This window comes from Solea senegalensis, linkage group LG7, assembly GCF_019176455.1.
Source record: "Solea senegalensis isolate Sse05_10M linkage group LG7, IFAPA_SoseM_1, whole genome shotgun sequence".
Lineage (NCBI taxonomy): Eukaryota > Metazoa > Chordata > Actinopteri > Pleuronectiformes > Soleidae > Solea > Solea senegalensis.
In genome coordinates, this window is record NC_058027.1 from 902,501 (window position 1) to 926,116 (window position 23,616).

General features: G+C 40.7%; 1 protein-coding gene across 6 annotated transcripts in view; it reads right to left on the reverse strand.

The window, feature by feature from the left end:
- The window catches only part of tcf12 (transcription factor 12), a 46,455-nt gene that overhangs the window by 22,518 nt on the left and 321 nt on the right, over positions 1-23,616 (reverse strand). For all 6 annotated transcript variants that reach the window (XM_044029860.1, XM_044029861.1, XM_044029858.1 and 3 more), the window contains exons 2-5: positions 22,766-22,856; positions 22,448-22,520; positions 15,196-15,269; positions 10,818-10,920 (exon numbers count right to left, since the gene is read on the reverse strand). In XM_044029860.1, the coding sequence (XP_043885795.1) occupies positions 10,818-10,920; positions 15,196-15,269; positions 22,448-22,520; positions 22,766-22,837 (322 nt within the window). In that variant the 5' untranslated portion in view covers positions 22,838-22,856. The remainder of the gene's footprint in view (positions 1-10,817; positions 10,921-15,195; positions 15,270-22,447; positions 22,521-22,765; positions 22,857-23,616) is intronic.

The following is a 23,616-nucleotide window of genomic DNA, read 5'->3' on the forward strand; positions in this document are numbered from 1 at the left end:
CACGCACACACACACACATACGCACACACACACACACACACAGTCAATAATTAATGACTGCTGATAGAATTTCAGGCCTCAACAGGACAGACGTTGTTTTTATGGAAACAACGCTCTCCATCCATGCTCACACACACACACACACACACACACACACACACACACACACACACTACAATAATATGTGTTCATATAAATGAAGAGATAGAGCAGCTACAACATCTGTGTGACCTCTGGACATAAAACTCTCATGACCTGAAACAAGGATGCAGCCGCACTCAGAGGAGCTGGATTAACGTCAGTCGTTTCTTCTTTAACTTCAGAGTGTCCTGCTGAGATCCTGCTCTTCCTCACTGCTCTTCCTCTTCCTCAAACAAAAGTAATATTTTTACCTTCAGATGAATAGAGACAGTTAAAAACCCTCACAGAACATCACATCAACGCTTTCCAAGTAAAATGCTGAAGTTGTATTCAGATTTCAGGAGAATGCTTATTTATGATGATGATGATGATGATGAGGAGGAGGAGGATGATGAAGGGGTAAAGTAGAACAAAGTAATAGATCAAGTGGAACAGACTGCTAGCTTGGCCAGTTCTACAGCCTAAATTAGCTGAATAAAATATAGTGTTATCATGCAGTGACACAACTGTCTGACGCACAAACGCACAAACAGGTCACTGCAGTCATCTATTTCTATTTCTATAATAAAGAAACTAATCAACTCCTACAGAGTGGAGTTAAAGAATCTGAAACATCACAGATGCAACAGATACGTGATATACATATAATAATGTATGATATATAATATAAGAGATAGATATATATATATGTGTATATGTACACAGTGTGTGGCTCATACTTCATACTTCATACTCCAGGTTGCTTTTAAGTGCTTTTACTTTCACTCTTGTCTTTATCATTCAGCAAAGTCTCTTCATCTGCGTTAAAATGATAGTTAAGTCTTGTCATGTCTAAATAAACAGATGAAATTATGGTCTGCCACTAATATACTGTCAGTCACACTGTTCAAAACAAAATTCAAACTGTTTGTTTGAACAGTGAAACACTCACTGTGTGTGTGAGCTGCACATACAACAAAGAGAAAATGAAAATCACACTTTTAATGTCAGCCATGAGCCTTTCCTTTAGGATCCGCCCCCTCCCTGCTCCGCCCTGAGCTTCAGACCAAGAGCGTCGTCTCCTTGCTGCTCTAGAGTCAAACACACAGTGTGTTATTTCTCGAGCACTGGGGAGCAGAATGGAACCTGATGAAGTGACGGGTCCTCTCCATCTTAGTTAGTTAAAGTTTCATAATATGTCACAAGACTCTCCCTTCACTCACTCTCTCACAAAGTTAAGAGTATTTTGTTTGTTGATCTGCAGGATCAGTGGATGTGTGGCTTCATGCTGAAGAGTCCTGGCTATTTTATATAGTATAGCAGAAGATTAAGATGTGTATTACTTTATTTTTATGGTGATTTTTAAAGAAAAACCCTGTGGAAAACATAGTAGCAGCTCTGTCATTAAAAGACGACTAAAATAAATGGGTTACAGTCGTGAAGTGATTTACACGAAGTCTTAGAGTAAACTTCACGAGGTAAGAAGCCGTGTGTTTGATGTTAAAAACAAAAAGATTCCCTTGTTCTTGTGTACGTTATGTACGTAAAGTTATGTTAATAAAACATGGGATTGTATATAATATTCTCTAATAATCTCATTTAATCTAATCTTTAAACCGAAAACATGATGAAACAGTGAAGTGAGTAAACAACAGGATGAAGAATGTGTGCAGTCATTAATCGTGTGCCTCTGTATTGATCAGGGAGTGTGTTAGCGCTGTGCTAGCGCTGTGCTAGCGCTGTGCTAGTGCTGTGCTAGTGCTGTGCTAGCCTTTTATAGTCATAATGTGAGAGGTAGTGACCTCAGCGTCTCTGGGGATCAATTCAAAAACCCTGGCCACAAAAACAGCCAATTAGTGAGCACGCTTCACTGCCCGCCCAACACATTCCTACAGGAAAACACACACACACACACACACACACACACACACACACACACACACACACACACACACAGGATGAGGAAATTAAGTCATCACACACCAGTTCACCACTAAATTCAAGGAAATTTATCTGACAGTAAATAAAAGCTGTCAGAGGTCAGAGGTCATCTTACACACACACACACACACACACGGTGACATTATTCTAAACAGGAAGAGAAAATGTTAACGAGATCTAATTTGCATATTTATTTAGTTCTTTGTTGAAATGATAAATGATCTGCTCGTGCAGGCTGACGTGTCACAGATCAATTAAGGGTAAGGGATCAGGATTAAGGGAAATCAGACGAGGACTGAGACACTTCATTACATTTAGATGAGGCTGAACGCTATTAAACATCTGTATGAATTTATCTTCTCCGACACCATCACTCGCTTTATTTCAATCTTTCTCTAACTTGGTGAAAGAGGAGGAGGTGGAGAGGGGACAATGTTTCCACTTGGCCTTTGCCTCTTTATTCACAAACGAGGGAAAAGTGCATTACTGTGGAGCAGCTGGGAACATTCCACATGACCAAAGCAATCAATCACGCTGCTGAGACGCAGGTGTGACACAGCCGCGCTGCAACACACCATTTCACAGTCTATCAGGCACAAACACACGGTCACCAATCAATGTGAGGGGGCGGAGCCTTCATGATCACACAGGAGGAGGACCAGGAGCTCCATCCTCACATGCGAGGTCAACGTCAGACGACGAGAGTAAAGGAGACGTTAACAACACACGCGAGTTTGGTTTGTGGAACAGTGAGAGAACAGAGCGGCGAGGTGAAGGACAAGCAAGGAGACGCACATGGACCAGGAATGCTGATCCAGCTCCAAGCACCGGGGGCAGATTTCCTTCTTCAAGTCAACAGTCTGCACTAAATAAAAACACACAGCAGCCTGAGGGGCAAACAGCAGCCATTACAAAGGTTTCACTGCCCTCCCTCAGATTCCTGGCAGTGAAGACAAAGTCTCACAGAGACGTGTTTGTCTCTGCACACGTCCCACTGTCAGGACGCAGGCAGCGTCAGGTGAGAGAGCCAAACACACGTCTGCTTCTGATTAACCAATCACAGCCTCTGAGGGGAGGAGGGAGTGAGCAGCAGCAGTGTGAGCCTCAGTCGTCTCCACCCACACACACACACACACACACACACACACACACACACACACTGCACACACAGCACATACACACACTCCACACACACACACTGAACACACACACACACACACTGCACACACACACACCCACACACTGCACACACACACACACACACACACTGCACACACACACACACACACACACACACACACACACTGCACACACACACACACACGCACACACACACACACTGCACACACACACACACACACACACACACACTGCACACACACACACCTGCACACACACACACACACACACACACACACACACTGCACACACACACACACACACACACACACTGCACACACACACACACACACACTGCACACACACACACACGCACACACACAGACACACACACACACACACACACACACACGCACACACACATACATACACACACTCTACACACACACACACACACTGCACATACACACACACACACACACACAGACACACACACACACACACACTGCACATACACACTCTACACACACACACACACAAACACACACACAGACACACACACACACACTGCACAACACACACACAAACACACACACACTGCACACACACACACACACACACACACCTGCACACAACACACACACAGACACACACACACACACACACACTGCACACACACACACTGCACATACACACACTCTACACACACACACACACACTGCACACACACACACACACACACAGACACACACACACACACACACTGCACATACACACTCTACACACACACACACACACACACACACACACACACACACAGACACACACAGACACACACACACTGCACACACACACACTCCACCTCTGATGTGTTTTCAAATGAAACTAAAGAAGATTTCACAAACTAATATCCAGGCAGTCACGGCTCAATGTCATGCATTCTCATGTGGTTCACTGACTTCATCTCAAACAGAAAAGAAGAGAGAGAGAGAGAGAGAGAGAGAGAGAGAGAGAGAGAGAGGAGAGAGAGAGAGGCTAGAATCTTTTCTTTCGTCCTCTGTGTCCAAACTGTGTTCATATGATTCTTCTTTCTCTGCTCTGTGATTCAAACAAACACAAGTGTGACTACTGTTGTTATAAAGTCAGTGAGTCGCTTATAACAAGAGATTGATTTCAACACGTGGACATAGTTGTGACGGCTCATCACTCATCACTCATCACTGATGTGAAGACGCTGACATGACGTTCATCTCACTCATATAGTCAGTGTGCTTATGTGTATAAATACATTTCAATTACTTAAATAATAATATTTTAAACAACTGGTTTTAATGCCAATGATCACAGTTCATTATTCTACTAAAGAGATGATGTATCCACTCAGTGCTGTTACATCACAGAGGTGAACTCATATTAAATCATCTCTAATCTTCTTTTTGTCATTAACTAAACGAAGCTCGAGGTCACAGAGAGACAGAGATATGATGGGATGTAGACGAGGCCATGTAGACTAAACTCACACACACACACACACACACAAGCTCAAAGTAAATTCCAGCACTGAAGTGAGTGTCAGCATCTTTACACATAATTACAAATATAATGACAGAGCGTGAACATGACACTCTATTTTCAATTATAACTTCAAAGAATCACAATCATCATATTCCTGAGAATGTTTCCAGCAGTGAACAATAAACCATTAACCTTCTCATTATTTTAGAGACATTAAAGTGAATATAACTCTTTGTGACGTGAACATAAAGCTCACATTTAAGAAGTGAAATGATTCATTTATCACAACTTTATAACTTTATAATAAATCCCTGATGTGACACTTGCTACGTGTTATGTCACTTTAGCTTTTTTGATATATTTGTTCTTTTGTGTTTATCAATAAATATTTATAGATAAAAACAAAGATGAAATAATAATAATGATAATACTATAATAATAAAAATAATAATAACAATAAAAAAAAAAATAATAATAAGTTAGAGCTATGAGTCTCATGGACTCCTGTCATCACACACTGACTAAACCAGAGCTTTTCAGAATACAGCTGATCCTCTGCAGCCAGGACCAGGAACTGGACCAGGACCAGGACCAGGACCAGGACCAGGACCAGGACCAGGACCAGGCAGGGCTGAGAGCAGGGAGCAGTGAGATGGTTGTAGAGCTGTGAGGCGGCGTGAAGAAGAGAAGCAGAGCAGGGATTTTGTCACCTCTGAGCTCTTCTTTAGCTCTTCATGCTCCACCAACCACAGTAATAGATAAGCACTGCACCCTGCAGCTCTGCATAATGACCAGCTATATTCACTACAGTCGACCCCATACCACATCTGCTTTCATCACACACACACACACATATTCTACACACTGGAGAACAATTGTCAGAGTTATTAATGCTGTTAAATGTACATGTGTGTAAATGACATGCAGTGTCTGCACCTGTGACCCACACTGCAGTGAACACCTGAGTCAGCGTGACACTTCAGAACAAGAAGAAGACGGAGAAATATGAAATATTACAGACGACAAAAGCTTTCATCAAAATGTCAATCTTAAAAACAAAGTCAAGTCCAAACGAGTAAAAAGAACTGTAAGATCTTCAGAATTCATCTTTCTAAGAGAACAAATGAATCATGGATTAAATGTGGATCAGCGTGTCACAAATGAGAGAGCAGACATCAAAGCATGACAACATTGTGTTTGTTACTGTGAACAAACAACAAAACATTTTCATTTGTCATTGCTGTCAAAAATAAATCTGCTGTGTATTAAATTCTCACCAAACTTTGTCTCAGTGAAGCAAAAACATGTTTTCTATGCTGAGTCTGTTTATATGTGTCATAAGTTATATCAAAATAACACAATTCAAATCAGTTCAAATAAATGTTTACAACTGGAGTCAAAGTTGAAGAAATCACTTCATCGTTTTCTTTTTCCTTATCGGTGGAAAACATTTGTACTAGAGCTGCAACAATGACTCCATTAATCGATTACTAAATTATTTGTCAACTATTTTGATAATTGATTCATCGCTTTGAAGCTTTTTTCATGATTAAAAAGGATTTCAGATTGTTTCAGCTTCTTAAATGTGAATATTTGCTCCATAAAACAAAGAAATCATCATTATTGGAAACGATTCATCGAGAAAATGATCCACAGATGAATCGATAATGAAACTAGACGTTAGTTGCAGCTCTAGAAACAATGAAAGTGTTTTTGTTCTTACGTTACTAATAAAGTGATAATCACTGCTCATGTGTATGATGGTAACTCCTCTCATCACAGTCTCATCACAGTCGGCCGATGACATCATTAAGCTGATTAGTTTTCATGCTAGGCTAAAGCTGTATGAGTAATATGAACAAAACACGGGCGGGAAATTACAACTCAGCAGATGTGACGTCATGTCCTCAGGGACTCATGTCCTCAGGGACTCAGGGACGGCCGACATTACATAATATAATAGATAGGAAAAGTGACGGGCTTTAGTTCATTAAAGAAAGCATAAGCGCTGTGAGAGGCAGCTCATCACTCATCGTCACATTCTGACATTCACAATCACAAAGCTTTCAAACAGTGTGTGTGTGTGTGTGTGTGTGTGTGCGCTTGTAAGCTCGTCCTGTGCTAATTACCCAGAATGCTTGAATCAACCCCCACTGACTCCTCCTCATCACGCTCACACCACAAGACAAAATCTCAGCAGGTGATTAAATCTAACCGTCGCTTGTCAGGACTAAGAACCGTTTGTAACGATGAAGACGAGTGAAGTCATCGTCACAGAGAGAGGTGAGAGGTGAACATGAGGCTGCACACAAACAATCACCGATAATATCAACGTGACATCATTAAAAACCACATCACAAATGATTCTTTCATTAATAAAAAAATGCTAAATAATCAGAAAAGACCAATCAATACAGAGACCATCATCATCATCGTCATCGAGCTGAAGGTCCACATGTTTCCAGCGGCTCGCCTCGGCACGGTTAACTTGTGTTTCCACTAACATTTTTCCAAGCGTGCTGAGACCACTGCGTCACGTCGGCGACTGTGTGACGTCGTCGACTGTGTGACGTCATCGACTGTGTGACGCCATCGACTGTGTGACGTCATCGACTGTGTGACGTCATCGACTGTGTCAACACAAGAAGAGACGAGCGACACAAGAATCAAGCCGAACAACGTCGATCTGTAGATGAGTTCAAAAGACTTCACAATGACCAACAATGACCGGGTCTCAAATGTCCATATTTAACAGAGGAGTCTGGTGTGTTTAGAGACAAATGTCCATATTTAACAGAGGAGTCTGGTGTGTTTAGAGACAAATGTCCATATTTAACAGAGGAGTCTGGTGTGTTTAGAGACAAATGTCCATATTTAACAGAGGAGTCTGGTGTGTTTAGAGACAAATGTCCATATTTAACAGAGGAGTCTGGTGTGTTTAGAGACAGCATCACTGACTCTGCTGTTGTCACTGAGGAAGTACTGAACTCATCTTTTTCATCAACTGATTCTAATGATTCAGTTACACTGAAACCAACTGCTTCACAGGTCAGTAAAGTCAAGGCACCTGGTAGCAGGCGCAGCTATGCTAGTGGAAACACAACTGGACTGACACACAACTCAACTGACACACAACTCAACTGAAACACAACTCAACTGAAACACAACTCAACTGAAACACAACTGGACTGAAACACAACTCAACTGAAACACAACTGGACTGAACTGGACTGACACACAACTCAACTGACACACAACTCAACTGAAACACAACTCAACTGAAACACAACTCAACTGAAACACAACTGGACTGAAACACAACTCAACTGAAACACAACTGGACTGAAACACAACTGGACTGAAACACAACTGGACTTAAACATGTGGAACCTTCAGCTCAGTGATGATTATCATTCTGATGTAAATGTGTGTTAAAGGAGACATAGTATACCCTATTTCCCCCATTAGAATAGTTCCCTGGTGTCCTAATGAACATGTCAGTGACATGCTTTGGTCAAAATACCATCAGGATGAAGCACCATAGCAGTTCAATAACACTGCTAAACACGCCCCTTTCAGAACGCTCCCTTTATATGCAAATGAGACACAGGCAAACACACGCCCACTTCTTCCAGGGGGTTTCTGATTTGTTTCTTTACAGCGCTCACTCGCTCAGCTCCTGTTCCCTCAGCTCCATTCCTCTCCCCCTCCCTCCACTAGTTCTCTGACAATATCAACATGTCAGCGTGTGTCACAGGAAGAGACGTCCTACATAAGGATGGAGCCGAACACTGTCCAACAGTAAGCGCAGGAAATTCAACATGGAGTATTTTATGGCCTATACTTAAACTAAGGGGGACCACGAAAACATGACTGAGTATTCTTTTTGCACACTTTGGCGACTGGTAGGGCCTCCAGAGTCCCAAATATAAGGATTGAAATGGTTAAAATGTTGATTTTGCATAATATGTCCCCTTTAAATTATGTGTAACAGTGTCTGTGTCACACATGACAGCGACTCACTGTACACATGTAAATCTGTGTGAGTGCATGTGACACTCACGGCTGCAACTGTGTGTGTGTGTGTGTGTGTGTGTGTGTGTGCGCCCCCTGCCGAGGGGTGGCTTTGTAAGAGGATTGCAGTGCGAGAGGGAGGGGCTAAGGAGTGAGGCCCAGCGGCTCTAACATTAAAGCAGAGGAACAGAGTGACTCTTCAGCTTCAAACCTCTGCTTCATCGCCCACACACACACACACACACACACACATTAAAACTGTGTGTTCCTGATATTCATTTACCAAATAAAGAAATCATTTCTGATCTTTATGGTTCTGGGTGAGCAGTCATGTGATCAGTCATGCATCAGCAGGTAAAGGTGCGGCGTCTGTGTTCCAGTGTGGACAATGAAGTTTGAGCAGTATTGTCTTTCTGCTGCATGCAAACTCACTCAAACACATAATTGCATCACAATCAACACACAGTTCACTATTGTTTGCCTCTGGTTTCTTTGATATGCATTATTACTCTTATTCTGACATTTGGTGAACACATGAAAGAGTGAATCAGGTCGTGGAGGATGAGACTTTGGTCTGTTTTTAAATGGGATAAGAATCAAGTCGTCTTTTCTTCATTGTGTTCAAAGGCTGGAGATTTTTACTGTAAACGAGCAACAGGAGAAAAAAGTCACGACAACGACGACGAGGATTTAAGTCTGTGATTTTTCTTAAAGAAACGCTTGATCAGTGTTTCTGTGTTTCACACTAATTAGGTTCTTCAATACATTCATAACAAGCAGGAATTAAAGAACATTCATGAAATGACTTCATAGTGTGACGACATGCGTTCACGCATGAATGACTGCTGTACTGTCCAAATGAGACAAGATACACTGTCACAAGACTCCTGACAAATGAAAGTCCAGAATATTCAGCACTTATCACACGAGATGAAACTTCACTCAATCTGTCAAACACCTCACCAATGATTTACTTTTACAAACTAATGACTTTGCCAGAGTCGATATTTAATGACGTTACAATTTTAGAACAGAATAAAACGATCACTGTTTTTCTAATGAAGCCATGGAGGAAATGTTTCCTTGTAAATCCCATTAAAATAAATGCAATAAGAATAAGTCATGGTTAAAATAAGAACGTTCAACAATAATAAACTGCTGCCAGTTAGAGTTAGTCTGAGGCTTAAATAAACCAAATAAACCACTGTGCTCCAAAGAATCATTACAGTATCACACCATTAAATATTGTGATGTTTTAGTGTAACAATGTTCTTAATGTTTGGGTAAATCTAACACTTTATTGCCACTGGTCAAAAAAACCCTTCAGTCCAGAGTTTTAATGTCTTTCATTAGCATTTCTTTAAATGACTTTTTAATGATCTCATGTTCCATCAACATACTGTAGCTGTTACCATTCATCTTTTTAGTAAGGACAATGCTTATGATCATATATTTCATCAAGTACTCATTTAAAACATGCTAAACATTAACATAATCATTGTGTGTGTGTGTGGCACCACAGAGCTGAACCTGCGGGTGCATTAAAAACCACTGTTTAAGACAAATGTGGTCAAATCTACCAAATCTACCAAGGTTTACAACCTAATTTACCGTCCAGACCAATCAACTGATAAAGCCAAAAGGAAAATAAAAGTGATTGAGTTGAAAATTTGAGTTGTCCTGTGTCCTTTGGATTTTGAACAAGAGGAGGACTTGACACTCATTTAAAACATGCTAAACATTAACATAATCATTGTGTGTGTGTGTGGCACCACAGAGCTGAACCTGCGGGTGCATTAAAAACCACTGTTTAAGACAAATGTGGTCAAATCTACCAAATCTACCAAATCTACAGGATTGAATAATCTGCATTAAATCCAAACATGTTCCTGTTCTTTGTTCACAGTGAAACCTCAAAGCTCTGCTGTCACTGAAGTTGCTCTGGGCAGTTTTGACGTCTCAGAGACAGGAAGCTACACTGATGCCGTGACTTGTGGCCTGGGGGAGGGTCATCATAGCAGGAGGAGGACGGAGATACAGAGATGGGGAGGGGAGGGGAGGGGAGAGGCGAGGATGCTGCCTTAACCTCAATCAGACCATTTACTTACCCATGATGCTTGAATTGATGAAAGGCGGTGAAGACAATCCTTCATGGGACACTGACCGACTGTCAGTCAGCTGATCGCTGTAATGAGGGCTGTCTGCAAAACCCTGAGGGAAGAGATCAGAATATTAACCACGTTACTGAGCCTCTGCACTGACGATCTGTTAGTGACATTAAAACTGCTGCTGCATGTTAAATAGACGAAATATGAAGCTCTCTTTCATTTAGTCTGACACGTCTTTTTTATTTGTTTTACTTACACATTTACACATAAACTAATATGACATTGTGTGTTTTTATTATTTTCTTCTAAACCATGTTGTGCTGCATGAAAGTTTATAGAAAATAAATGATTAATTATGACTTCACTGACACAAACTACCACAGATTTAAAATAGCGTGTAACAGACATCAGCTGATGCAATCATTTCAAAAATCAGGTTCTTGTACATAAATATCTAACAAACACTTCACTCACCAACAAACAGAGAAGAGCAGTAAAGACATAGAAAAGCCTTTTCTCTGTATTACAAACATCTGTGAGTGTGTGTGTGTTGTGTAGTAGAAGAGGCAGAAACACATCTTCCTCAGGTACCTGCAGCTTAACTGCAGCTGCCTTTTCATGACAGTGATCAGCGGCTCAGGCTTAGGTCGAAATATCAGTCACAGTAGGACTTTTGAAAACTCAGGGTCTATGGAATAAAAGATATTCTGTTACAGCGCTAATCCAACGCTCTGTGGAAATCCTACTGTGCTGCAGTCAGACTGTATTAACACACACACACACACACACAGATCGTATTTCTATTCTATTCTATTTCTATAACTGTTTTCATCAATTTAAACACTTAACATTCAACATAGAGAAAAAAAAATAAGTCGATCTTATTATCCACACAGACAGAGAGTGGATGCAGAGAGAGACAGAGAGAGAGACAGAGAGTGGATGCAGAGAGAGAGAGACAGAGAGAGAAAGACAGAGAGTGGATGCTGAGAGAGAGAGACAGAGAGTGGATGCTGAGAGAGAGACAGAGAGTGGATGCTGAGAGAGACAGAGAGTGGATGCAGAGAGAGAGAGAGAGAGACAGAGAGAGAGACAGAGAGTGGATGCAGAGAGAGAGACAGAGATGGATGCTGAGAGAGAGAGAGTGGATGCAGAGAGAGAGAGACAGAGAGTGGATGCTGAGAGAGAGAGAGAGTGGATGCAGAGAGAGTGGATGCTGAGAGAGAGAGAGACATCTCTCAGAGATTGTGCTGTCACACACACACACACACACACACACACACACACACACACACACACACACACAGAGTGCGTTTCGATGACCTCTCATACGTTCATGATATAAAGCACAGATGATATTTTTACACTTTAAATGTAAATAAAGCTGAGTGACAGGTGTGTGAACCACATGTTTGTAGTGTGTGAGACAAAAGATCAATGATGTGTGTTTTACAGGTGAAATATTATTATTATAACAAGTATTATTATTACTGTTACTACAATGATAATAATAAGTGGAAAGGTGAACCCTCTGTGACGATGTTTAGATGAAGATGAACATTCCTTCATCCAATCTAACATCAAACAAGCTGAACGTGATGACAGAATCACAGCAGTGATATTAATATTATCATGCAGTTATTTATTTATTGTTATTATTATTTATTTATTTAGTCTTTCTCTGAGCTGACAGTGAAGCAGAGATGTTTGTTCCTGTGGGAATCATCGCTCATCAGTCACAGATCGCTCATCGCTCTCAAACACTGGTGGTCGACACGTGTGTGTGTGTGAGACACTAACGCGCACTGTCATGGCCGCCTCAGGGCTGCATTAGCACTCGTGGCTAAATAAGTGTGAGAGCGGAGGCCACCGCTCACACACCACGTCCACGTTCACTCTGAGCTGCATCCCAGGTGAACGTGTGGCAGCTCGGAAGTGATGATATGGTTGTGATGGATGTGTGTGTGTGTGTGTGTGTGTGTGTGTGTGTGTGTGTGTGTGTGTGGCAGAGCCTTGACTGTCACACTCACAGCCCACAGCCACAGCCGCCCAGGATACAGAGAGTGGCAGAGAGACAAGGTCAGCGCTCACACTCCACTGATCACAGCAGCTCAAACAAGCTCAGGGAGCACAGCTGAAAGATGAAGATCTAAGCATTTCCACAGACACGTTCAGAGTTTACTGAACAACAACAATCACGTCTTTGAAAGCAGCATCTTCGTATCTTAAGCGAGGATCAGCTGACTCTGCCGATGCCGGGAGTCATCGTACATCGTAGTGGGACAATCAGAGACAAAGTGCCCTGCGTCCATGTTCACAGCTTCAAAGATGAACATGATAATGAACTCATCAGGGAAAGTTCATCCACAGCTCGACACTGCTGTGCAACAATTAGACCTCACGTTTAAATGTGTGCAGCGACAAGCCCTCGGTAACAAAGTCAACAACACGCACGTCACACGGAAACAGCTGCAGTTCTGTCGAGTTTTGATTTTCATGATGATGATGATGATGATGATGATGATGATGATCTCTGCTATTTTGAATGGAATGTTTCTTATATACATATGTATATATATATATATGTATGTATGTATATATACCGTATATGATGTTTAACGTGTGGATGTGATGCTCAAGCTTGTTGTGAATAAATAAACTGGTTTTTACTGCAATGATGTTAATTAAGGTGTAAACTGTTGTGCAGATCTGTTTGTTACAAACCAGTGAGACGTCTGAGAAATGTCAGACGGAATATTTCATAGCTTCTAATAAATCAGCTGTATATGCAGCTGTGTGTGTGTGTGTGTCACAAACACTCGTTTCTATGCACCTGCAGCAAAGATATCTGAAGCATCGCTGTGTTAGAAGTGAAAGCATGGCCTGCAGACGGTGGACGGGGAAGGACACGGACAAATAAACAACTGTGACATTTGACTGTCGTCTAACACACACTGACAGGGGAGTCAATCATGGAGACAGACACGCAGACTGGCACGCCGACAGACAGACAGACAGGCAGACAGGCAGACACACCGACAGGCAGGCAGACAGACAGACAGGCAGACAGGCAGGCAGGCAGACACACAGACAGGCAGAGAGACAGACAGGCACACAGATAGACAGGCAGGCAGACACAGACAGACAGACAGGCACACAGACAGGCAGACAGGCAGACAGACAGGCAGACACACAGACAGGCAGACAGGCAGAGAGACAGGCAGACAGACAGGCAGGCAGACACACAGACAGGCAGAGAGACAGACAGGCACACAGATAGACAGGCAGACAGACAGACAGGCAAGCAGACAGGCAGACACACAGACAAACAGATAGATAGACAGGCAGACAGACAGGCAGGCAGGCAGACACACAGACAGATAGACAGGCAGGGAGACAGACAGACAGGCTCACAGACAGGCAGGCAGACAGACAGACAGGCAGTTCTCACTTCAGATAAACAAGAAAGGCTGGTTTTACATGTGTTTGCAAACATACGATCATTATACAAATGTATGACACAGTGATGAGAAATCTAAGCAAACGCGCGTCTTCACTGGTGTCAGTTTAACAACAATGACTTCATGTATTCATGCACATGACTCAGTGTAAGCAGTCAAATAAATATCAACTTCAATTTGAATTCTAATACAACAACAAATGAAAGAGAAAGAGCTTGGACCACGTGTAAGAAGGTGGACGTGATGAATCGTCCATGTCCTCATCACCGTGCATCTTACAAACAACCATTCTCAACAGCCCATAATATTCTCAATCATTTCCACAGCTGGACTGGAAAAAGAACGATTTACCGGGATCCATGATTTAAAAAGGGGATTCACGAGATCAGTGTGTGTGTGTTAGTGAAGCACACACACACACACACACACACACACACACACACAGCTGCTGTCACTGTCTTATGAACATTTGTCAATAATGAAAATCATGGGAGCTCTTTGTTGTCTGTGTGTTATTGCAGACGTGCTATGACGAGATAAATGTGCTGCTGTTTTTGTGACACATTATTGTTTCAACACCGAGAAAATTCAATAAAAAGTTGAATTACAAAAGAATTTGACTTTTTAAATACGCTGCAGAGCTGTGATCATAATCAATATATCATAGATTATATATATATATATATATATATTATTGATTGTGTTCTCCATCACTCATCCTTATTATGACACAGCTTGCCCTCCACATGATGTCGATCAGGAGGTGATTTCTCATTATTATTCTCACAGAGCAACATCATCCACCATCATTGACTCTCTGCACTTTGACAGAGAATTACAGGTCAAACAGAAGCTCTTAGACTGAGAATGAGTGTTAAACCACGAGCGCTGGAGCAGAAAGGTGTCGCTCATCTTACCCTCGAGCTCTCACACGACGGACTGGAGTCACCAGCTGTGGTCCAGGATGTGTGGCTGCTCCGCTCGTCCATACCTGACACACAGACAGACACACACAGACAGAGAGACAGACACACACAGACAGAGACCGACAGAGAGACATGCACAATGCTGTCAGAAAGATAAGATGACTCGTATCGTTTAAACAGATATGGAAATGAAACTATCGTCATTCTCTGTCACACACAAAGACCGAGAGGTGAATCACAATCAGCTTTTTTTCTTTTGCACTCAAGCAAATCAAAGTATTTTATAATAATAGTGTGATTTATTTTGCTAAAGATCAGCATCTCTACATTAATGATTGGCACTGATGTATGACAGGTTACATCCAAACAGCTGAGCACTGCAAAAATGTCATTAAACTCATTTCTAAGTAAGAAAAAATAAAATAAAAGCAATAACTGCAAAGACGGAGCGTCTGGCGTATGTTGAAAATTACAATATCTAATCTTTACAATCTAATTTATGTGAACTAGTCACAGAGAAAATTGTTCCGGATGTTTGAGATGATTTAGTGTCGCAGTAAAAATCAACAAACACACAAAGATAATTGTGAGGCGGATAAAACATCAACATTCTCATCTGTCTCAGTAAAACATCATTGAACTTCTTCTTTTTAACTTTAAATAAAGAAAGATATTGTGTATAATATAATATAATAACAAGTGCAAAGCACAACATGTAACATATTATTAATATAACACAGGGACAATAACTTTGTGTCGTTTGTTTTTCTGCTGAGAAATTCTTAGTAAGAGAAACTTAAGTCTAATTTTACACTTAAGCAGAAACACAGTGAGTGATCTCTAAGCAGAAAGCCTCGCTCCACTGAGCACAGATCATTCACCAGTTTCATCTTTCATTTCCTCTTCTTTACTTTGTTTAATGTAAATAAATAAATATCATTAAATGAACCATGGTTACTCAGCACAGTCACATCACACTACAAACACAGAGCAACTCACTGTGATATAAAGACAATCGGTTAAAACCAATACTCACATGTATTCATTTCATTTCTAATCTTAGAGATTATGATTGAAGCTCTGATAATCTACAGTGTTTTATTGCGTCAGCAGTTGTGTGTTTGTGAGAGACGACTTTATGTTTCCAGCAGCGTTGAGTAAAAAAAAACCTCTGCTCACTCAACCAAAGAGAAACTGTTCATTCAACAGCTTCAACGACAGGAAGTCAAAACTGCTGAGGGTTCTTTAGTCACATTTAATACAATATTTACACGAAACATTAAAGCCTGTGAATTAAAGACAGAAAACAGTGAATCAATAATGTCACACCTTACAACAGCAGGAGGCGTCAGTGTTATGTATTTAATTATGACGGAGCGGACGACTGGACTTGGATTAAAACACTTCTTCAGTGGCCTCACGTCAACCAGCCTTCATGGGACACAATACAATCATCTTAAATTGAAATAATAAACATAATATTATGGATCTGCTTTGAAACACATTTCTAAACATCTTATCATTCACTAACCTCTGCTGCAGTTTCGGACATTATATTATATTATGTTATCACGCTCACATGTGTGTATCTCGTGTGAGTGATTTTCAGTGATATTGTCTTTGTGATGATGTTTGTAAATGTGTGGTGAGAATGTGGAGATGACTCAGAATCTAACAGACTGTTCAGACTCATTCACACACATGTATTTAAATCAAGAAAGAAAGAAAGAAAGAAAGAAGAAGTTAACCAGGCTGAAATGTTGAGATCCTTTGAATTATACTGTATAACAGTGAATATTGACAGTCTGTTTTTAAAGAATTGATCCTGAATAATGTGATTTTAAATGTATTTTTAAACATATTATGTATATTCCTAATAACAGAATCTGCGTCAGAGAAAACACGAGATTGTTCTCAAACGCCGCTCATGTGCAAACAAACTAAATAATAATAATAATAATGATGGTAAAGAAAGATGATCTGACAGAAAACTAAGTGGAAGTGAGACTGAAAGAAGGCGTGAGCGAGGCTTTGTGTTCATCTGTGCTCGAGTTATGAGGGAACTTTACATTCTGCCCGTCCACATTTAAGTAAAACACACACACACACACACACACACACACACACACACACACACACACACACACACACACACACACACACACACACACACACACACACACACACACACACACTTTCTTTGTCTGAATGTTTAAACAGCGTCGCCGTTACAGTGTGGACGTGAGTTTAAACCTCAAGGAAATAAATGTGATACGATCTCTACACACTTACTGCAGCTCAGCTCGTGTCTGCTTGTTCTTCCAATATTTACTTCTGTAAAAGAACACGCAGTCCAACACGAGCACTGATGCTCACAGTCTGCTTATGTTTGCACAAAATACCTGAGAATATCTTTTCTTTTATTGATTTGAAATTCAACATAAAGGCAGGGAGAGAGAGAGAGACAGAGCGAGACAGAGTGAGACAGAGCGAGAGGAAGAACAGATCAAAATTAGCTCTGAAAAATACAGAAAGTGACAGTAAAATAGAAAGATGAGCAGATTGACATATTTTACATACATGTTTACACTGTAATTCATATCTAAATATTAAATATACAGTTGTACACAGAGTTCACCCTCATCGTGAGCGTCAGCTTCATCTAAAAACAAGTCAATGTGATTAGAGTTCAATTAAATCCAATTTCTTCTGGCATCTTCTGGCAGAAATTTAAAAAAACAACAAAAAAAAAAAAACAGTTCTGGTCCGGACGCCATCTTGAAATGATTAATGAGAAATGCCAAATATTAGTCATTTTAAAACAACTTGAGTTTCAGCAAACGTTCTTTATAAATTCTCCCGATATTTGAACCTCAAATATATTATGATACACAGAAGGTTACATTATATACTAAGAATCGATCATATCCGCTTCACGCCACAATAATCTGTCTGTCGTTGACCTGAGGTCAGAGGTCAGGTCAGAAACACCATCTGATGTCTCAGCCTTTATATTTCAGATGACTTTAAGCTCTGAGTTCATACTAATGTGTCTAAAAAGATGCATCATGTGACCCCTCAGGTACTTTCCTATGCAGTTCTCAAAAAAACGTTTAATCCCAGGTTTAATCCCTGGTACAATCCAAGGTACAATCCCAGGTACATGAGAACCATGTCAACACACTCTTTTCTTCTTCATCTGCACTCATTTGTGAACCAGCGACAGAACACACACCATAACTATTTTGATAATCGTTTTTTTTGATTATTAAAACAAGTTTTCTGATTTTTCAGATTCTTAAATGTGAATATTGTCTGGGTTTTTTTGCTCATAAAAACAAAGACGTCATTCAAACTGAATCATTCTGGTTTGTGGACAAAAACAAGACCTTTGAGAACATCATTATATCACTCAGGAAAAAAAAAGTCAACATTTACTGACAAGAAAATAATGGACAGATTAAAGAAAAGAAAGGTTAGTTGCAGCTTTTGTTCTCAGTTTACAGCCCAGTCACAGCTGAAGTACGTGAACGTAAGTAACATCATTTTTCATCGATAATAAAACACAGGACCAGTTGACAAACGTTAAACAGAAATGTGAGCGGCGGCCATTACAGCGAGCTCTGCTGCAGCCTCAGAACACAAAGTCAAAAGGTAATGATCCTCTAACAGCAGCAGCAGCGACACCACACAGTCCATGTCCTCATCACATTTGCATCAGCAACACAGCTGGAAGTGAGAAGTGATGAGTCTCAGTGAGAGAGAGAGAGAGACAGGTTATTTCTCCACCCGGCTGAGATACAATAATCCAGACTCTCATTCCCTACCATTTCACACACTCACTCGCCTTATGTCCACAAACACACACACACACACACACACACACACACTCGTGTGCTTCTCTCCTCTCCACTGAGTTCATGGATTCACCAAGTGAAGCATGAGCGGCTACATCTGTAGCTCTAGTGTGATGAGCTTTGATCTTTGCTATAGTTTCACAAATAAGGGATCAATCGTCAATCGTTGCACAGACTGTAATATAAAATATAAACTTTGCTCTCTGAAATTACAATCCATTCATATCATAGATCATCATATCTAATAACATTGTTTTAACACAGATAAACCATGTCATACAAAAAAGATAATCATTGCGGTTATTTTCACAGGAAATGCAATCGCTATGAATATCATATAAGTATGATTTGTGATATCAGAGGGAATAATAATAATTTTGACATCATTATTCTCATTTTCATTCAAAAAAACATATTTAAAAGGTTTCATGTGTGATATCTGAGAAACAAAGACGTGTAATAATAATTCATATACTATTATTTATATATTTTGACAAACATTTTGGCTTGAACAAATATTGCGACCAGAAAACAAACAGGTGTGACACACTTTTCTACCAACAGCCTCCAACTCTTCTCTGTTCCACACACTGACGCTCACTGATTTAACAATTCAGAGTTCAACACTCACTTTATTTTTATTTTATGTGACTAGCACGGAATGATGCGTCGCGATCACGGACGCATCATCTGTGATCCCGTGTGGGCCACGGACAAAAGCGGGCCCACCTGAAACGCCACGTATGGTTGTAACATGAGATATTTACACAAAAAAGTTGTTAATTTAAACACGAGGTGAACATGCCTGCATGTTTAGAAAATAAAACAGCACCGACACGGCATCAACACGACAGTAACGTGTCTGGTTAGAAAAGAAAACACTTTAGCCTACGAGAAAAGTCATTGGTCGCTATCTTCATCTTCTTCTTCAACACTAAAGTCACCGAATTCTTCATCTTCAGCGCATAGTCTTTCCCCGCGTCTGTCTCACTTTTGTTCTCACGTTTACTGCTAGAGAGTGCCCCCCGGTGGCCAGTAAAAATCTATAAATTAGCCGCACCATTGTATAGGCCGCAGGGTTCAAACATATACATATACACACACATATATACATTACATACATATATATATATATATATATATATATATATATATATATATATATATATATATATATATATATATATATATACACATACATACATATATATATATATATATACATATATTTTACAAATGGAAAATAAGCAGACGTTGAACTATTTACGTGTGATCTGGATTATCACTTGTTTAACAGACAGCAGGCACACCATCATCCTGCCTTCACTGGTTAGGTTTTGTAAAATGAATCCTCACAGTAAGAGTTCATGTGTTCATGTTTCTTTAACTTCCACTGAACGAGTCTTTCACAGACAACATGACGACAACAAGGCTTTGTAAATGACACAAAACATGCTTTGATGCAACATAATGCTTGATTGTTGACTTTCTCTAGTAGCACATCAGACAAAAGGTGTGTTTCTGGATTAATGTCTTGAAGCATTTATACAAATCTGAACTCTTCACAACCAACTGAACAAATATACACTCGGAGACGTTACAAAATAATAAGAGTCGTGAATGGTGTGTGCATGATGAGTGAACAGAATAACTGCTCAGATACACAAACGTGTACATTCATCTGTTTCATTAGCAACACTCGGAGCAAACTGTGCCGTTTTCTTGATTTACGCCTTATTCATACAAAGGTAAGGTGAGTGGCATTGCCTGTTTTAAACCATGATGGTAATTAGCCAAATGGAAGATTCACACAGACTGTGCTTTGTTCCTCATCTTCACTGTGGTGCTCTGCTACAATTCCAGGTGGGAAGCTCATGTTTCAAGCAGCAGATGTGAAGAGCGCACACAAGCGTCTCAGAGCAGGAAAAGAGACACAAGCTAGAAACTAACAGCTTTTCCCCTCTGCCTCAATTTATCACTCGACACAAAGACCAAAACCATCCAAAGTGGAATCATCGGCCTGTTTTGATTTCATTCAGACAGAAAGACAGAAAATGTTAAAAGTTTTTGCCCTTGAGACGTGGAGCGGTTTGCAAATGGATAAAAGGTAAATAAGTGCAACGATTCTGCAAAGAAAGGACGAGGTTTCAAAATCATGCAACAAAAATGTCACTCCTGTATTTTAATGCACTGGAATCAAGAGTGGACTCGAGGACAGTTACAGTAGTGTGGACAGTATGTGAGGACAGTAGTGTAGACAGTATGTTGTGAGGACAGTAGTGTTGACAGTATGTGAGGACAGTATGTGGACAGTATGTGAGGACAGTATGTGGACAGTATGTGAGGACAGTAGTGTTGACAGTTTGTGACAGTAGTGTGACAATGTGAGGACAGGTGTTCATGTGAGGACAGTAGTGTTGTGGACAGTAGTGTTGACGGTATGTGAGGACAGTAGTGTTGAATGTGAGGACAGTGAGGACAGTGTTGACAGTGTGTGACTGTATGTGAGGACAGTATGTGTGTATGTGACAGTATGTGAGGACAGTATGTGAGGACAGTATGTGAGGACAGTAGTGTTGACAGTAGTGTTGACAGTATGACAGTATGTGAGGACAGTAGTGTTGAGACAGTATGTGAGGACAGTAAGTGAGGACAGGTGTAGACAGTATGTGAGGACAGTATGGACAGTATGTGAGGACAGTAGTGTTGACAGCATGTGAGGACAGTATGTGTGAGAGTATGTGAGGACAGTAGTGTTGACAGTATGTGAGGACAGACGTATGTGAGGACAGTATGTGAGGACAGTAGACAGATGTGAGGACAGTAGTGTATGTGAGGACAGTATGTGTTGTATGTGAGGACAGTTGTGTGTGAGGACAGTAGTGTTGACAGTATGTGAGGACGTATGTGAGGACAGTAGTGTGACAGTAGTGTTGACAGTATGTGAGGACAGTATGTGAGGACAGTATGTGACAGTATGTGAGGACAGTGTTGACGGTAGGTGTTGTTGACAGTATGTGTAGACAGTATGTGAACAGTATGTGAGGACAGTATGTAAGGACAGTAGTGTAGACAGTATGTGAGGACAGTATGTGGACAGTATGTGAGGATAGTAGTGTTCTTCTATGACGCACCACCTGCATCTAACTCCACAACTGATTATTTTCAGGCAATTAATTTATTCTATTTTGATTTCACGTTTTCATTTTTGCATTATAATTTAAAGTGACTAATAATTGAACTCTATTGCACACTGAATATTAAACAGGCACTTAGAATTGACACCACAACTCAGTTCACAATCACAGAGAAAAGGCACTTTTTCACAAACATTGATTTGCATTTTCATTACATTTCACTGTTAAAAATGAGTGAACGTTTCCTACCTGACGCACTGAACTGACTGCTGCCAAGTGTGGTGGGTCTGATCTTCCCTCCACTGACAGGTGGAGAGAACATCTGCGAGGAACAACATGGACACAAGTCTACATTTAGAGACGCACTCATTTTACATTACAATTACAATCATTACATTTGAATTCAGTAATAAAATGATTCATACACGTCAAAGCCTGAGGTCTCACACAATAACTATGTCATATGTTAGTCACGAACTAAGAAAGATGGACGTTTGCGGTCATGAAGTCATCTCAAATCTAAACAAGACACTTTTATACAATAACACGAAAATCAAAGCTTCCTACCGCACTGAAATCCAGCAAGTCACTTAATTCCTTATCTGTTCCGAGAGCGGCGATCCGCTGCTGAGGATTCATACTGACGTTCTGGAAAAACCTGAACCACAAGAACCACAAGAACCACAAGAAGAAGAAGAAGAAGAAGAAGAAGAAGACAGCGCATGAGGTCACATCATCTACGACAGAGGACTATAATTCCACGAGAGACGAGTACAGTTCCACGAGAGGGGACTCTAGATCCGCAACAGAGGACTACAGATCCACGAGAGAGGACGAGATCACTAGATCCGCGACAGAGGACTACAGATCCACGAGAGAGGACGAGATCCACTAGATCCGCGACAGAGCCGTTTGTTTTGGCTGCAGAATAAACGTCAAGTAAAGTTGTCTGTGACGCGGATTCATTCAAACACTCTGTCATCAATTAGTGCTACGACATTGTTAGCATATTCTCTGTGTGTTGTGATTAAATGGAGATAATGGAGAGTGTTTGTGTGAGCGCTGAGTGGACAGACAGGCAGGCAGGCAGGCAGACAGACAGACAGACGGCCCTGCTGGTCACAGACAGGAGCTGCAGCACACACACACGAACACACGCAGCTTCAGTTTTTAGACATTTCTGTCCAAACATAACCGCGGCTAACGTAGCGTCACTTAGCACACTAGCTAAAACTAGCAGCAGTGGCGGATTCATGTGTGTTGGACACAGTTAGCATGCTGCTATATGCATATGTGAGCGACTCACAGATAAAACTTAACATAAATAACATAAACACTACACACTGTGTGCACAGGTCAGTACACATGTACAGTCTGATGTAAACTCATAACTTATTCATTACTCTAAAAGCTTTACA